Source organism: Corylus avellana, chromosome 2, assembly GCF_965113065.1.
Source record: "Corylus avellana chromosome 2, dhCorAvel1.hap1.2, whole genome shotgun sequence".
NCBI classification, from domain to species: domain Eukaryota; kingdom Viridiplantae; phylum Streptophyta; class Magnoliopsida; order Fagales; family Betulaceae; genus Corylus; species Corylus avellana.
Window position 1 is genome coordinate 3104217 of NC_142491.1, and position 15129 is coordinate 3119345.

General features: G+C 34.4%; 1 protein-coding gene across 1 annotated transcript; it reads left to right on the top strand.

Annotated features, from left to right (window-relative positions):
- Nucleotides 1-3630: 3630 nt before the first annotated feature.
- LOC132165164 (putative disease resistance RPP13-like protein 1) lies at nucleotides 3631-12725 on the top strand. The gene is given in 10 exon segments (XM_059575658.2): nucleotides 3631-3740; nucleotides 5057-9311; nucleotides 9313-9519; nucleotides 9627-10079; nucleotides 10203-10265; nucleotides 10349-10402; nucleotides 10521-10599; nucleotides 10967-11117; nucleotides 11826-11933; nucleotides 12478-12725. Coding segments are annotated over 2 exon segments (4209 nt in total). The 5' UTR covers nucleotides 3631-3740; nucleotides 5057-5136; the 3' UTR covers nucleotides 9347-9519; nucleotides 9627-10079; nucleotides 10203-10265; nucleotides 10349-10402; nucleotides 10521-10599; nucleotides 10967-11117; nucleotides 11826-11933; nucleotides 12478-12725.
- The last annotated feature ends 2404 nt before the right edge of the window (nucleotides 12726-15129 follow it).

Consider the following 15129-nt stretch of genomic DNA (forward strand, 5'->3'; position numbering starts at 1 on the left):
CTTATAACCACATATATAACAAAATTATTGATTGAGTTGCTAAACTAGAAATATAAATTTATAAAGACATAAGTTTGTAATTGAATAAAATATTTTTGAAACTTTATAGTTTATATCTTCTAGCATTTATTTATTTAATTTTACCATAATGAAAGCAATTGATTGTGGGAAATTCACCAAGCTGACATATTAATGTATTTTTTTAACACAGTTTTGACCATTTTTTAACCGTTTTCTAAAAAAGAAATTGAACAATTTTTGAATAATTTTTTTTAACAATTTTTGATATATGTACATGCTTCTGCCTTAATATTATTATGTTTAAGTTTTTAACTTTTATTCTTTTGATGTCACAGGATTTGCTAGAGGACCAAATGAAAAGTATATTATGTACAAGGATTGATAAAGTTTTAATGTTTTATTTGAACTTTTTTTTTTTAATTTTCTTTTATATGTTGTGTTGAACTTTTTTATATGTTATGTTGAACCTTTTTTAAAAAAAAAAAAAAAAAAAAAAATTATGTTGTGTGTGTGTTTTTTTTTTTGTTAAAAAAAAAATCCCTTATAGCTTAATGTTTTTGGAGAATACTTACCTATATTTGTCTCAAAAGAGACTACCTTTATGATAAGGTTGTATTAATATTCATATTAGGTATTGATATTAATTCTTAAAGAATTTACGAGTTTATATGAATATTATATGTATAAATATTAATTTGAGATTATTACATTATATACCCTCTCTTTTTTGTGAGAGATTATATTATAGTTTTATAAGGCTTAATGGGTCAGACTGTGATAATATTACACCAAAGCATCATTTTTTTTTAGTATAAAATACACCCTCCCACATCGCTTCTTTTTTTTTTTTTTTCTTCTTTCTTTTTCTTTCTTCCTTTCACCTATTTTCTCTGCCGACAGCCTTATTTCTCCTTTCCTACCACCCCTTCTCTTCTTTTCTTCTTTCCTCTTTTATCCCACCCACACCTTCAACTATTTTTTATTTTATTTTTTTTAAATGAGTTTTGTTAAAATTAGAAATCATATGGGCTTTTTAGTAATTTTGGTTCAATTCCAATTATGAAATATGTGTTGCTACCAAACTAAAAAATGCAATAATTATTCAATTCCAACATCTTCTATTCCGAATAATACCTATTAATTTTTCTAATGAAATATATATTCTGCAAACCAAACGAGGCATAGAATTGGGGTGAGACTTATCTTGCACATCAACATTCAATCATTTATTTATTTATAAATAAATAAAATTAAAAACACACACACACATGACATGGATGTGCCTTGTTTCTTCTTGAGTTGTACACTCACAATAAAGCAATTTTCTTACATTCTTATACAAATTTAATAGATGAACCATTAAATTTATGAGGTCTATTATTGACTTATATGGGGTCCACATAAATCCATAAATTTAATGGTTGATTTATTAGATGATATGGACAAAATATGAGCAAAATATTGACATCAATTATATCTCTTTTACTAAAGCAATCAATTTTTTTTTTTTTTTTTTTTTTTGTTGTGAGTTGCACCCATCATTTTGCAAAGAAAAATGCTAGGGGTCAATAAGTTTTTCATATTTTGCTCATATTCTCTTATAAATTTAATATATCAATCATTAGATTTGTGAGCTCAACCATTGATTTATGTGGAGTCCACATAAGTCAACAAATCTAATGGTTGATTGTAAGAAAATATGGGTCAAATATGAAAAAAATATTGACCTTTAGTATTTCTCTTTTGCAAATCAGACTCAAGAGTTTTAAAGTCTTCATAGATTTCCAAAAAAATGGGTTTAATTATTAAAGTTGGCGCCCATGCAATCAAAGTTAAAGGTTTCGGTTACTTTTTAGGCAGAAATGCAAAATTGGTTATTGTAGTTGGCGTAAATTACAAATCACTCTCCATGGCATAACAAATAATTTATAGGTCCATATAGTTGGCATAAATTTTAAATCACTCCGTGTGGTATAAAAAATAATTTATAGGTCCTCAGAGTAAGCCAAAATAACATTTTACTCCCTAAAATCAATTTCCTTTAATTAACTTCACAGAATCCGTTACTTTGTCACATTATACTGTTATAGTAAATTAACTTAATCTCTTCCATCCCCAAAATTTTACTTCATGCGTAACCCTCTCTCATTTTCATCTTCCTTGCAATGATTTGGGAGCATTTTACGATAATTTGACAATCGCATTTTGTGAAGCGGCTGATGACGATGAAGATGAAGGAGGGTTACATGTGGGGTAAAATTTTGGCGATATAAGAGATTATGTTAATTTACTGTAACTGTATGATGTGCAGTGAACGCTGATGTATAATCTTAACTGACATCGTAAAATGATGTGAAAATCCTAAGTGCCATTTTTTAAAGTAAAAAATTAATAATAATATGTGTTGCGTTTTTATTGGGTGAAAAATTTAGGGCGCTATAGTTGTCGAACGAACTAGTTTATTTACGATCATAGGTATGGGTGAACCTTGAGCATTTATATAGTCTCTCACCGAAGTAATAAGTCATTAAAGGGAGTGAAACCTCAACCAAAAAAATACAGAGCATATCCACTTACCAATTCAGGAGACATTCTTACCCTATTTACTTTAAAAGAAAAAGAAAAAAAAAAGAAGTATGCAATTTATGCTTTATTGTAAAATTTTATAGCAGAAGTAAAGAGATAATTGAATTTGGGGTAGTTTGGTGTTAGCCACTTACATTTACCATTATGAATTGTTCTAAAGGCTATATATTACTTTTATTGAGTTGATTCATGTTTGCAATAGAAAAGTCTTTATTTAAACTATGGTAGGTTGCTTTAACAAGAAAAAAAAAAGTACAAGGAGAATACTTTAGGAAAAATGTTATACAACACATTTTTGTCGTAGTTTTATCCTTAAGATAAAAGTTGTTGTGTTTAAGTTGTTTGTTATTTTATTTTATTTTATTTTTGAAAAGAAAAGGCGAAAGGGAGAATGAAAAGTTTGATCAAATAATCTGAATATCATTTTCATATTTTTCAATTGTGATTTTTTTTTTTTGTTTTTTCTTCCTATTTAAAAAAGAAAAGAAAAGAAAAGAAAACAGAATTAGAAAGAGTAACATAATTCAGTACCATTATTAGAAAAATAAAAGAGCTATGAAGGAAAGGATGCTTTAGATAAAAAGAAACCACCGAGCCAAAGAAGGTCGGTATAAAAAGAACATTGTTTAGCATGAAAAATGGGAAGACAGAGGCCAACCAATGTGAATGCTCTTTAGAGCATTTGCTTCCTAAAGTCAATAGATGTTTATAGTTTTTAGTTCCTTCGTACTTTCTTGATTGTTTCCTTTGTGTTCCATTTGCTTCCTAAAGTCAATAAATGTTTATGGTTTTTAGTTCGTTCGTACTTTCTTGATTGTTTCCTTTGTGTTCCATTTGCTTCCTAAAGTCAATAGATGTTTATGGTTTTTAGTTCGTTCGTACTTTCTTGATTGTTTCCTTTGTGTTCCATTTACTCAGAAAAAAAAAAAAAAACAAAAAAAAAATCTATAAATAGTGAACACATTCCAGAAGAGACTTAATTACACGGAACACAAAAAAAGAATCACAGCGAGCGAGAGAGAGAGAGAGAGAGAGAGAGAGAGAGATTGTGCTGTGGCCTGTGGGAGATCACCTGGGGTTGAAGCGGCGAGCCCCAAGCATCCCATCTAGATCCGCCAGTTTCTTCTTCACAGGTTTATTTTTATGCCTCTGTTCTTGAATCTTGATGAGTGGGTTTTGGTCGTTGTTTGGGGACTTGGGTGTTGATGCTAATTGCTATGTCTGTTGTTTTCCATGTTTCTGGTTTGCTTTGGGAAAAAAAAGAAATGGAAATGCCTCAAGAAAAATAAAATGAATGGAGGCCATTTAATTGATAGGCTATGAGGGGGATTTTTTTTTATAAAAAAAAAAAAAAGTTGACATAGCATGTTTAAAATCTTAAAAGATTCCAAACTAAAGGATGACCTACTTTCTTTTTGTATTTATTTTTTCTCATATTTTCTTTCATCACTTCTAATATTTTGATTCTTGGTTCTATCATTCTTAACTTCTTTGGTTATTTTAGTGGGTCGTTGTTACGAGTTCTAATCACTGTATTGTTGATTTTAGCGCACAACCAATTAAATCATAGTTACAATTGATCATCTTACAAGAAAGATAAAATGGATTAGCTATTGAGAATAAAATATTAACGAAAACTTGAGCATTAAAGTTTGATTAGTAATTTTTTCATCTCCAAAAAGCTAGAGGCATGATTTTTAAATTAATTTTGTTATTAAGTTAATAAAAAAAAATTAGGAAAAAGTATAAGTATCCCGTCAAACTACCACTCCATTGTCAATGTTCCCTCCAAACTACCAATTGTGTAATGACCCTCCTAAACTACCAAAACAATGTCAATATAAGTAAATTGTCATATTTAAACTTATCACCTTATGTTTCAAAATTTATCAAGCTGGCCTAATTTTTTATTTTGATGGCCCTGAGCGAGTGAGGGTGGGCAACCCAAGCAACTCGGGAAACTCTACCTATGCCAAATGAAGTGTTGGAAATAAATGTTTTATTTTGTTTCACGGAAGAAAAGAGATGGCGTGAGTTTTAGAGTTAAAAATGCATGAATTAAATCTGAGCCGTCCAAAATCTTAACAGCATATATGTAGTAGTTTTCACTATCGCATAGAAACCGGATCCCAACGTAACTTTTAAAATTACAATTCGATTTAAAATGAATTATTATTAAATTTTGAGTTAATTATGATTTTATAAGCCTTGTGAAAGTGTGAGAGTGGAAGGTTGTGGAGCATTACTCTTAAAGGGAACGAATGAAGATGAATACAAACAAATGGACAAAATCAGAATTCGAGCTGTCTTTTGCATTTACACAAAGAAAATTGGGTTATTATTAATTAGACAAGACACAGTCCACTGGGTTATTATCTTTTTCTTTGCTTTGTTTTTCTAAACTCAAATATCTCACAATTTTTAATTTTTTTTTCCTAATCTCTCACAGAAACCAATTACTTGTGCTTTCAAGTGCTTGCCTGTCGCTGCATCGTTTCTTGATTCATTCCTTTTTCTACCAAGAAAACTATGGCAGTCGGGGAGGCCTTACTTTCTGCATTCCTCCAAGTGCTGTTTGACCGGCTTGCGTCTCGCGATTTGCTCAACTTTGCATGCCGCGAGGGACTCCGAAAAAAGCTAGACAAATGGAGGAAAATGTTAAAAAGAATTCAGGCGGTCCTTGATGATGCGGATGAGAAGCAGCATACTGACAATGAGGTGAAACAATGGCTGGATGATCTCAGAGACTTGGCTTACGATGTGGAAGACATACTCGATGAGTTCATCACGGATGATTTGCATCGCAAATTAAGGGGAGGAAATCAGACCGGGACAAGTAAGGCACGAAAGCTCATTTCTTGGAATCCAAGAGCTTTTATGATCAAATATAGGCTGGAGTCAAAGATAATGGAGATCGATGCTCGATTCAAAGCTCACGTGACACAAAAAGGCGAACTGAATTTGGGAGAAAATGTTGTTAGGAGATCTTGTGAAACAAAACGGACGCTGGCCCCAACTTCTTTAGTGAATGAAGCTCATGTTTATGGCAGGGAAAAAGATAAAGATGCTGTACTTGAGTTGTTGCTGAATGAAAATTTTAGTGGCCCTGAAGTCTCTGTGATTCCTATACTTGGTATGGCGGGTATGGGAAAGACAACTCTTGCCCAACTTTTATTCAATGATGAAAAAGTGCAAAGCTTTTTTGATCTAAAAGCATGGGCTTGTGTTTCTGAAGATTTCGATGCTATTCGAGTCACAAAAACAATTTTGAGATCCCTCACCTTTACAAGCCGTGATGACAATGATCTAAATTTATTGCAAGTTGAACTAAAGGAGAAACTGAAAGGGAAGAAGTTTCTAATCATTTTGGATGATCTTTGGAATGAGAACTACAATGATTGGACTATCTTACGCGCTCCTTTCGAAGCAGGAGCTCTCGGAAGTAGGATTGTCATCACAACTCGCAATCAGGAAGTTTCGTCAATGACGGGTACCATTCCAGCTTACCATTTGCAAGTGTTGTCAAATGATGCTTGTTTATCTATATTTACTCAACATGCCTTAGGGGCAAGCGACTTCAGTGCACATGCCAACCTTCAACATATTGGCGAGGAAATCGTTAAAAGGAGTAAAGGCTTACCTTTGGCAGCAAAAACCCTCGGAGGCCTCCTACGAACTAAATTGGACCCTGCTGAGTGGGATGATGTATTGAAGAGCAAGATATGGGATATACCAGAAAGGAGAAGTGGAATAGTTCCAGCTCTTATGTTGAGCTATCATCATTTGCCTTCACATTTAAAGAGATGCTTTGCATATTGTTCAATATTCCCCAAGGACTATGAATTTGAGGAGAAGCAACTGGTTCTGTTATGGATGGCAGAAGGTTTAGTTCAGCCACAAGAAAGTGAAAAGCAAATGGAAGACTTGGGTAGCGAGTATTTTTGCAATTTGTTATCAAGATCCTTTTTCCAACAATCAAGCATAAGGAAATCACGTTTTGTGATGCATGACCTCATCAATGATTTGGCTCAATGGATTGCTGGAGATATATGCTTTAGAATGGAGGATAGGTTCGAGGGTATCAACGAAGGGAAAATTTCTAAAAAGGTTCGACATTCGTCTTACCTAGATCGCAATTATGATGATGCCACTAAAAAGTTTGGGGCATTTTCTAAACTCACGTCTCTACGTACCTTCTTGCCTCTTATGCTTCCAAATCTTTCGTCTCTTACGCCCCCTAAGAGATGTTATTTTCCTAATCTTCCTCAGTTGTTGCCAAAATTACGATGTTTAAGGGTGCTCTCTTTCCGTGGATATTACATAACTGAGCTACCAGATTCAATTGGTGATTTGAAGCATCTACGATATCTTAACCTTTCTAACACTCGAATTAGAGTTTTGCCTGATTCTACAACCTCTTTATGCAACTTACAGACATTGTTATTGAAGGAATGTTGTTATCTAGAGGAATTGCCTTCAAAGCTGGGGAACCTAGTCAAGCTGCGCCACCTCAACATTCTGAATGCATATCGATTGAAAGGGATGCCTCCGCAAATAGGTAAATTGACTTGTCTCCAAACATTGTCTCATCTATTTGTGGGAAATGATAGTTGCTCTGGGTTGAATGAACTAGGGCCTTTGTTGCATCTTCGTGAGAAACTCATCATCTCACGATTGGAGAATGCAATTGAACCCATGGATGCAAGGGATGCTAAGTTAATTGAAAAACCCAATCTTACACAATTGTGCTTGGAATGGAGTAGGAACATTGATGAGTCACAAGACAGAACAATTGAAGTACAGGTACTTAACATGCTACAGCCTCACAAGGCTTTGAAAGAGCTCACTATCATGAGCTATGGTGGTATAGAATTTCCTACTTGGTTAAGAGGTTATTCATTTCCTGATATGGTGCTCCTTAGGATTGAAAATTGTAAAAGCTGCACATCATTGCCACCAATTGGCCAACTACCATCACTCAAATATCTTTTCATTGAAGGCATGGTCAGTGTGAAGAATGTTGACCTTGAGTTTTATGGGGAAGGTTGCTCACAACCTTTTAGATCCTTGGAGACTTTGTGTTTTGAGAATATGAAGGAATGGGAGAGTTGGAGTCCTTGTGGAGAATTCCCAAACTTGCGTAAGCTTTCTATTCAATATTGTCCCAAGCTGTTAGGGAAGTTACCAAACCACCTTCCTTCACTAAAAAAAGTTTTGATAAGTGGATGCCAAGGGTTGGTGGTTTCAATTTCAAGCTTTCCGGAGCTCTGTGAGCTAGAAATTGAGGGATCGAGAGGGGTGGTGCGCAGGAATAAGGTTGACTTCAGCTCACTAAACTCCATGTCTCTTTCAACAATTTCAGAATTCAGATGTCCAATAGAAGGGTTTATTCTGGATGTAAAAGATCTAGCTATTGGGAATTGTGAGGAGTTGATGGCTTTGTGGTCAAATGATGTGCGATTACTACAAACCCTCCCCTGTCTACGTGTTTTGAGGATTTGCAACTGGCCGAAACTAGTTTCTTTGGTGGCAGAAGAAGTAAAAGAGCAGCTACAATTGGGTTTGCCTTCCACATTGAGAAAACTTATTATTTCTCATTGCAACGGCATGGAATCTTTACCCAAGGCAATGATGTACAACTACACAATTGTTCAACATATTGAGATTAGTAAATGTGATTCGTTGATGAACTTTGCAACTGGCCAACTACCTTCAACTCTAAAGGGGCTAAAGATAAGTGAATGCAAGAATATGCTGATTTTGCTGGATGGGGATGATACCAACAGTTATAGTAGCAGCACATCTCTTCTTGAGTACTTGATTATTTTGGATTGTCCATCCCTCAAATCCTTAATCCCAAGCGGAGAATTACCTGCAGCACTTAAACACCTCAGGATTAGTTCTTGTGCAGAGTTGGAATCAATAGCAAAGAGCTTCCATCACAACTCGTCTCTTGAGAGCATTTGGATCTGTGATTGCGAATACCTTAAATTGTTACCCATGGGCATACACACCCTCTGCTTTCTAGACAAGGTTGAAATTCATAGTTGCCCAACTTTTGTTTCCTTCCCAGACGGAGGGTTGCTCCCTGGCAACCTTAGAGTGCTGATGATTTCCAATTGTGAGAAAATGCAGGTCCTACTCAAGTGCATACACAACATCACCTCTCTTCAAGAATTGAGAATTTGGAAATGTCCAAGCGTTGTATCCTTTCCAGATGAAGGTTTTCCCACCAACCTAACATCACTTGAAATTTGTGATTGCAACATCACTGAGGCCTTGCTTAAGTGGGGGTTGCACAAGCTTACCTTTCTTCAACAACTTAAAATTAGTGGTGGGTGTCCAGATTTGGTGTCCTTTCCAGAGATGATGTTGCCTGCCTCTCTAACCACAATTACCATCATAAATTTGCCTAATTTAAAATGCTTATCTTCCAAAGGCTTTCGAGACCTCGTCTCTCTTACAACACTGAGAATCTGTCGGTGCCCCAATCTCGTGTCTTTTCCAGAAAATGGCTTGTCTTCTTCACTCTTGGATCTTCGAATCGATTGCTGCAAAAAGCTTACATCCTTTCCAGATGATGGCCTGCCTTCGTCACTCCAGACACTTTCTATTTGGCATTGTTCTGTGTTGAAAGAACGCTGCAAGAAAGATGAAGGACAAGAATGGTTCAAGATAGCCCACATCCCTTGCGTTTTGATTGATGGCGTTCATCTATGACCCAGAAAAAGGACAATAAGGAATCCTAGTTTTATTTAGAAACTTTGCAAGTGTCAAAAAATATATACAAAGGCCAATTTATTGCCACATCACTTCTTTTGCTTCGGCCTCTTCCTTGATTTCTGTTGGGGGAGACTCATGGCATCCCCCTGGAAGTGGCGGAATTGCTTCTCAAGAAGAGGCTCCTCTGAAGTAAGTAATTAAAGGTTAATACACTGATATGCGTATTTGCTTTTCTATTCTCTGTATCTTAATACTCTCAAGATATTAACTGAACAAACTGCAATCATATTGTTCAGGAGGCCTTTGAACTAAAGCAGCAACAGCCAACAGGAGAACCAGGTCCAACAGAACATGCTTGCTAAGTAACCCATCATCCTACAGAATTTTGCTTTTAATCTCTAGAAGTGAAATGAATAATAAAATAGAGTTTATGTTTGCCTAAGAAACAATTTGGGTGTTTTGAAACTTGGGTTTGTATCGGTTGTCTTGTTAGTTAAGTAGAGTTTCTTGTAGTTTGAATGTTTGCTTGGGAGAGATCCTGTTCTTCTTATTTCTTGCTGCCATTCTTGTTGGTTTGCTGTTGGGGTTGGCTATTCGTGTTTGGTTTGCATGACGGCCTCGTGATGTTTGTTATAATGTCGAAGTGACCAACTGCGAGAGAAGGCCCCTGAACATTTGAGTTTCTCATTACCAATAGGCCCATTGCTGGCGATAACAGATTCAACAAATCACTGGGACCCCCAAAAGAGGTATCCAACAGAATTTTGATCCTTTGATAATGTTGGCATCTGCACAGTGATCGTAGCCGTGCTATGGACAGTTTATAATGGCTATCATATTCAATAAGTGGATTGATAATATTCAATTTGCAGTATCTGATTATGAAGACAGTGCCTTTGTAGACCTCACAAAGAAGAAGAGGAAACCTGGTACCTGTAAGTTCAACACTTCTGTTATAAATACCAAACCAGGAGCATATATACATTTTGTCCAATAATTTGTCATTACATCCTTGTAGGTGCAACCAAAGTTTTCAATGATGAAAATGCTGATCCTGGAGAGGATATTGATGGTAATATTGTCCTCATTTTCTGGTTTTTTCATTTTACAAAATGGTAGTTAATTCTATTGCAATGAAATAACTATATTCATCTAGTTATGTTTATATCATTATGTTTCGAACCACATAGGTAAGGATGAAGAAGGGGAAGAGATTACCTTAATGCAGCATCCCAGGAACAAACTGACCAATATTATTATTATAAAGAGGTATGGTTTACGTACCACTCATGCAATTTTTGTTTTTTTCTTGGGATGTTGTGCATTCAAATAAACAGAAAGTTTTAGACCCTGTCTGGGAATTGGTTTCTTAAGAATGTTGGGAAAAATTTTTGAAAACATATTTTGGTTTTCCAAAATAAAAAATAAATTAAAAAAAAAAAGAAAAAAAAAAAAGAAAAGAAAAGAAAACAAGAATGACAGAAAACACCTAGGAAGTAAGTGCACGATAACCTGTCATTCCTTCAAACCTTAAGTATCGATCAGCATGTTGTGTGTCACTCTATTTGCTCTGTTCACTTTTAGGATACCTGGCCCCTGGTAATGGTCTAATTCATCTCCTCTAATTCACTTTTAGGACACCTGGCCTCTCTCTCTTCTTTCTTGCTTCCCTGCTCCTCCCCATCTACCATCACCCATTCCAAGTAGGCAACTTCTCTCTTCCGCATGCAGTCATCTTCTGGACGCACAACCAAACGGGCTACCAGATCAGCAAAGCAAATATCAAGGTAATCTATTTGTGAATATTGTGAAATTTATGCTAGTCAATACTGCTCATCTGCATGGTTAGCAATTTTTTTCTTCTCATTATTATCTCACGCATAGTCATGGTACCATCGATTTAGTTCTATTGTTATTTTTCTCTGTAAATTGTGGTTCTTGATCGAAATGTTTTCTGTTTATGTTGTTTCTTGCTAGCTCAAGAAGTTATGTGGTTCCATAAGATAGATATCATATGGCTACATGATTAGGATGCACACAAAAAGTGAATGACAACAAGTTATTGCATTATTCTAAGTTATGAAATTATTCAGTTTTGCTTGTGAAGTGCACAATGTGGTTCCATGTCCTTGATTGGTTGTTTCTAGTTATAACATGTCAAGTCAATAAAGAAGTAGCATGGATCAAGCAAGATTGTTGATAATGTAGATTCTGCCTATGCTTCCATATAAAAGTTTGGGTTGCTTTATTGTATATATGCAATAAAACATGTGTGTTTGTGTATAGATCAGAGATCAGAGGGGTGTGAGTGGTCAGCTGACATTTTGTGGTTTTTGTTTCCTCTATATTTGCACCAATGTATTTGATTGGCAATTAGTGAACTTTTGGTTCTTTTCCTCTTCAAGAATACTTTCTATTTAAGAAAGCTTAACTGGTGGAAATTGCTCTTCACTGCTAGAAAACACTTAACTCCTTGCCTTCTCTCCCACCTGCAGCATATTTATGGCGATTTATGAGGTTTGGATTTTGCTCAAACTTCTAGAAAACTCGATATCGCACTCTCAAGGTAGAGAGAGCATGAAGAGATGAAAGATGCTGACATTGTAAGCTTACTAAAATGGTTTACTAGATTCTCTTGAACTAGATCATCATCCTTATTTTGAGGCAAGCATGATGTACTGGAGATTGCAGCAATAGGCAGAGGAGTTGGCAAATGTTTTGTTGCTTTTCGTGTAAGATAGAGCCCTGCTGTTAACAAATGTATACTTTGTTTTAGGTGGTTGGTTTTAAAAATACTTTGCATTTATTATTGTTTCTCTCATTTCTTTTGTATAGAATGATAGGCCTGTGGTTGAGGTTAAGGAGAGCTGTTGGTTAACCATCCCACACAAATTTTCTTTCAATCTCCAGAAGTGAAACAAATGATTACAGTATAGTTTGTGTTTGCCCTTTAGGTTGCTGTCTGATTGTTGATGTTGGACATGTACAGATCCTCTTGCTCTTAATTATTTCTTGCTGCCATTTTTGTTGGTTTGTTGTTGGGGTTTGCCACTCTTGTTTGGTTTGCTGTTGGGTTTAATTATTATATCTTTTCTTCTTCTCCTATGATTTAATTTCTCATTATAACATTATTTTACATATTTACAGTTGTCGAGTAAAAGGCATTTTGAAGAAAGGAATTGAGGAGACGTGTGCAAATTAATTCTGAAGAATTAGAAACAACGCTAATTTTGAATTTTGTACATCTTGTGGCTAAAGGAACAATTGTCATTTGGTGTTTACTTTAGGTTTTTGTTAAGGAAGCAATGCTGCTGCTATGAGTTGCTTCCAAGTTGTAACGTACTAAACATTGTGTATTATTTTATTGGATTGAGTTAAAATGTCGTTTGATTGTATTTGTTGGTAATATAATGATGTGGGGGTAATTATACTACAAAAAAAATGGTCATTAGCAACAACCCAAAGTCGCAGCTAATGAGCAAAAAGTGGCTACTATTTACAAATAGTGGCGACATGTGGCCGATAGTAATTGAACACTAATCCCAAATAGCGGCGACTTAAAAAGTCGCCGCTAATATATATATATATTGTGTGGCAAAAAGAGCTTTGAAATAATCTTAGGGTCGCCACTATTGGTATATCATTACCAGCAACCCTTAGAGTCGTCGCTAATGGTATCATTAGCGGCGACTTTGAGGTTGCCGCTAATGATGTTAGAAAAATAATGACAACTATGAACTAAACATGACACATGATGCTTGTACCCTCTAAACATATTAACCAAGAAAATGACGCCTGTACCCTCTAAACATATTAACTTTATTAGTTTGAAGTGAGGGAAAAAGTGGAAGAAAAAAAATTTAAAATGGAATGTGACTTGCACATGACCGTTGACCGTCAATTTCAACCCATTTGACTGACGGAAGAGAGCTTTTTGTGATAAGATAGTAGTTTGATAAAGTCAAGTGTCGTAGTTGATAGTTCATAAAAGGAAAGTGCCAATGCGCTGTAATTTATTGAGGTAAAAGATAATTACTTGTAATGATGTGATTTTTTATTAGGAAGACGAAGATAATAAAGGACAAAAAAATAATTCAGGACCTTTGCATAGTAAACGACAAAAAAAAAAATTCACAACCTTTGCACAATAAACAACATAAAAAATAATGTCGTTTACTACGCAAATTAAAAGACACGAACTTATTTACGTCCTTTCATCTTGAAACGACGTAAATAGGCAATTTTTTTTGGGGTTGTGATTGAGAGCACACGGTGTGCTTAGCACGCCGTGCCTTCAAAATTTTTTTTTGAATATTTTAATGCCAAAAAAAAAAAATTTGAGCACGCTGGCGTGCGATTTTACTTCACCCTTTTTTTTGTCTCAACATAAATCGATCGGCATCGTTTTTTACTTAATTCACGTTTATTTATACAACATAGTAAAATTGCTGTTTTTGTTGTGAAATGAGCCCCCACAGGGTGGAGACTTTTTCCAAAGGATGTTGAGAATTTTGGGAATTGTGATTTAAAAAGGTGTGATTTTTTTTTTTTTTTTTTTTTTTTTAACATAGTGGTTTTAAAATGTGTAAAAATGTAGTTAAATGTTTTGATAAAATTGTAATTTGGCCTTTAAAATTGTATTTTTAAAAATACTTAATTACATGTGATTAAAAAACATAAATTTTTTACATTTTTAAATCATAATTTTTTAAAAATACAATTTTAGACAATTAATTTTTTTACGATTTAATTTAAAATTGTACTTTTTGTTAATAAAATAACAATATCAAACAATCCGTAAGCAAAAGCACATTGTGTGTTTTTGTGGCCCAAAATTCAAAGGAAACAAAACCAAAAGTGATAGATAGGGATCGTTGTTATTGAATGTCAAATCAAGCCACGTTGGTAACACTCAGTCAGGATTTAAGAAGAATCTCACGGCTCTAGACTTTCACATTTAAAGGTAACAATCACGGTTGTCATTGTCAACACTCACTCATAAAAATAAATAATTCAACAGAGTTGTCCCCATTGAAATAAAAAACTTTTCAAATATCCACAAATCCCATGATAGGTAAGAAAATTGGAATGAAAAACTATTGGGAAATATTGCTATGCGCTTTTCTTTTTCTTTTTTTGGTGCTATTGGTCTTTGGTGGATTTTTTTTTTTTAAAAAAAAGAAAGGTTAGGTGCTCTTTAAATATTCTTCTTTCTATGTGGGTATTATTTTGTTAAAATAAAGTGAGAGAAATAAGGAAAGTTTTTTTTTAATTTTTTTAAAAAATAATATTCACATAAGATTAGGAGAACACCAACAAAGCACTAGCATTTTTCTTTTCTAAAAATCAAGTCAGAGAAATAAGGAAAGTTTTTATTTTTGTTTAAACCGTATCTACTTAGGACTGGGAGAACACTAAAAACATACCATAAAAACAAAGTTTTTAGGATTACATTTTTAGAAAAACTGTAATTTGAAAATGTAAACAATATACGTTTTTTCAAATCGCTGATAAGAATGTGTGATAAGAATGTGTTTTTTTTTTTTAAAAATATATATATATATATGTGTGGAGGTGAGCTCCTTTGATATTGTTGTACTAGGAGGAAGAATAAATGTGTGGAGGTGAGCTCTTCTTCTTGCTTCACCACAACTTAACGTCGTGGAAGTTAAGGTAATAGATGGACGCGTAGACCAAAAACAAAACATGATTCGCATGTACATGAACCTGTCCAGATTGATTTGTAATTTTTTTGTTTTTTGAGTGAGTTTGATTTGAACCAAGGAAGCATAATAGCCA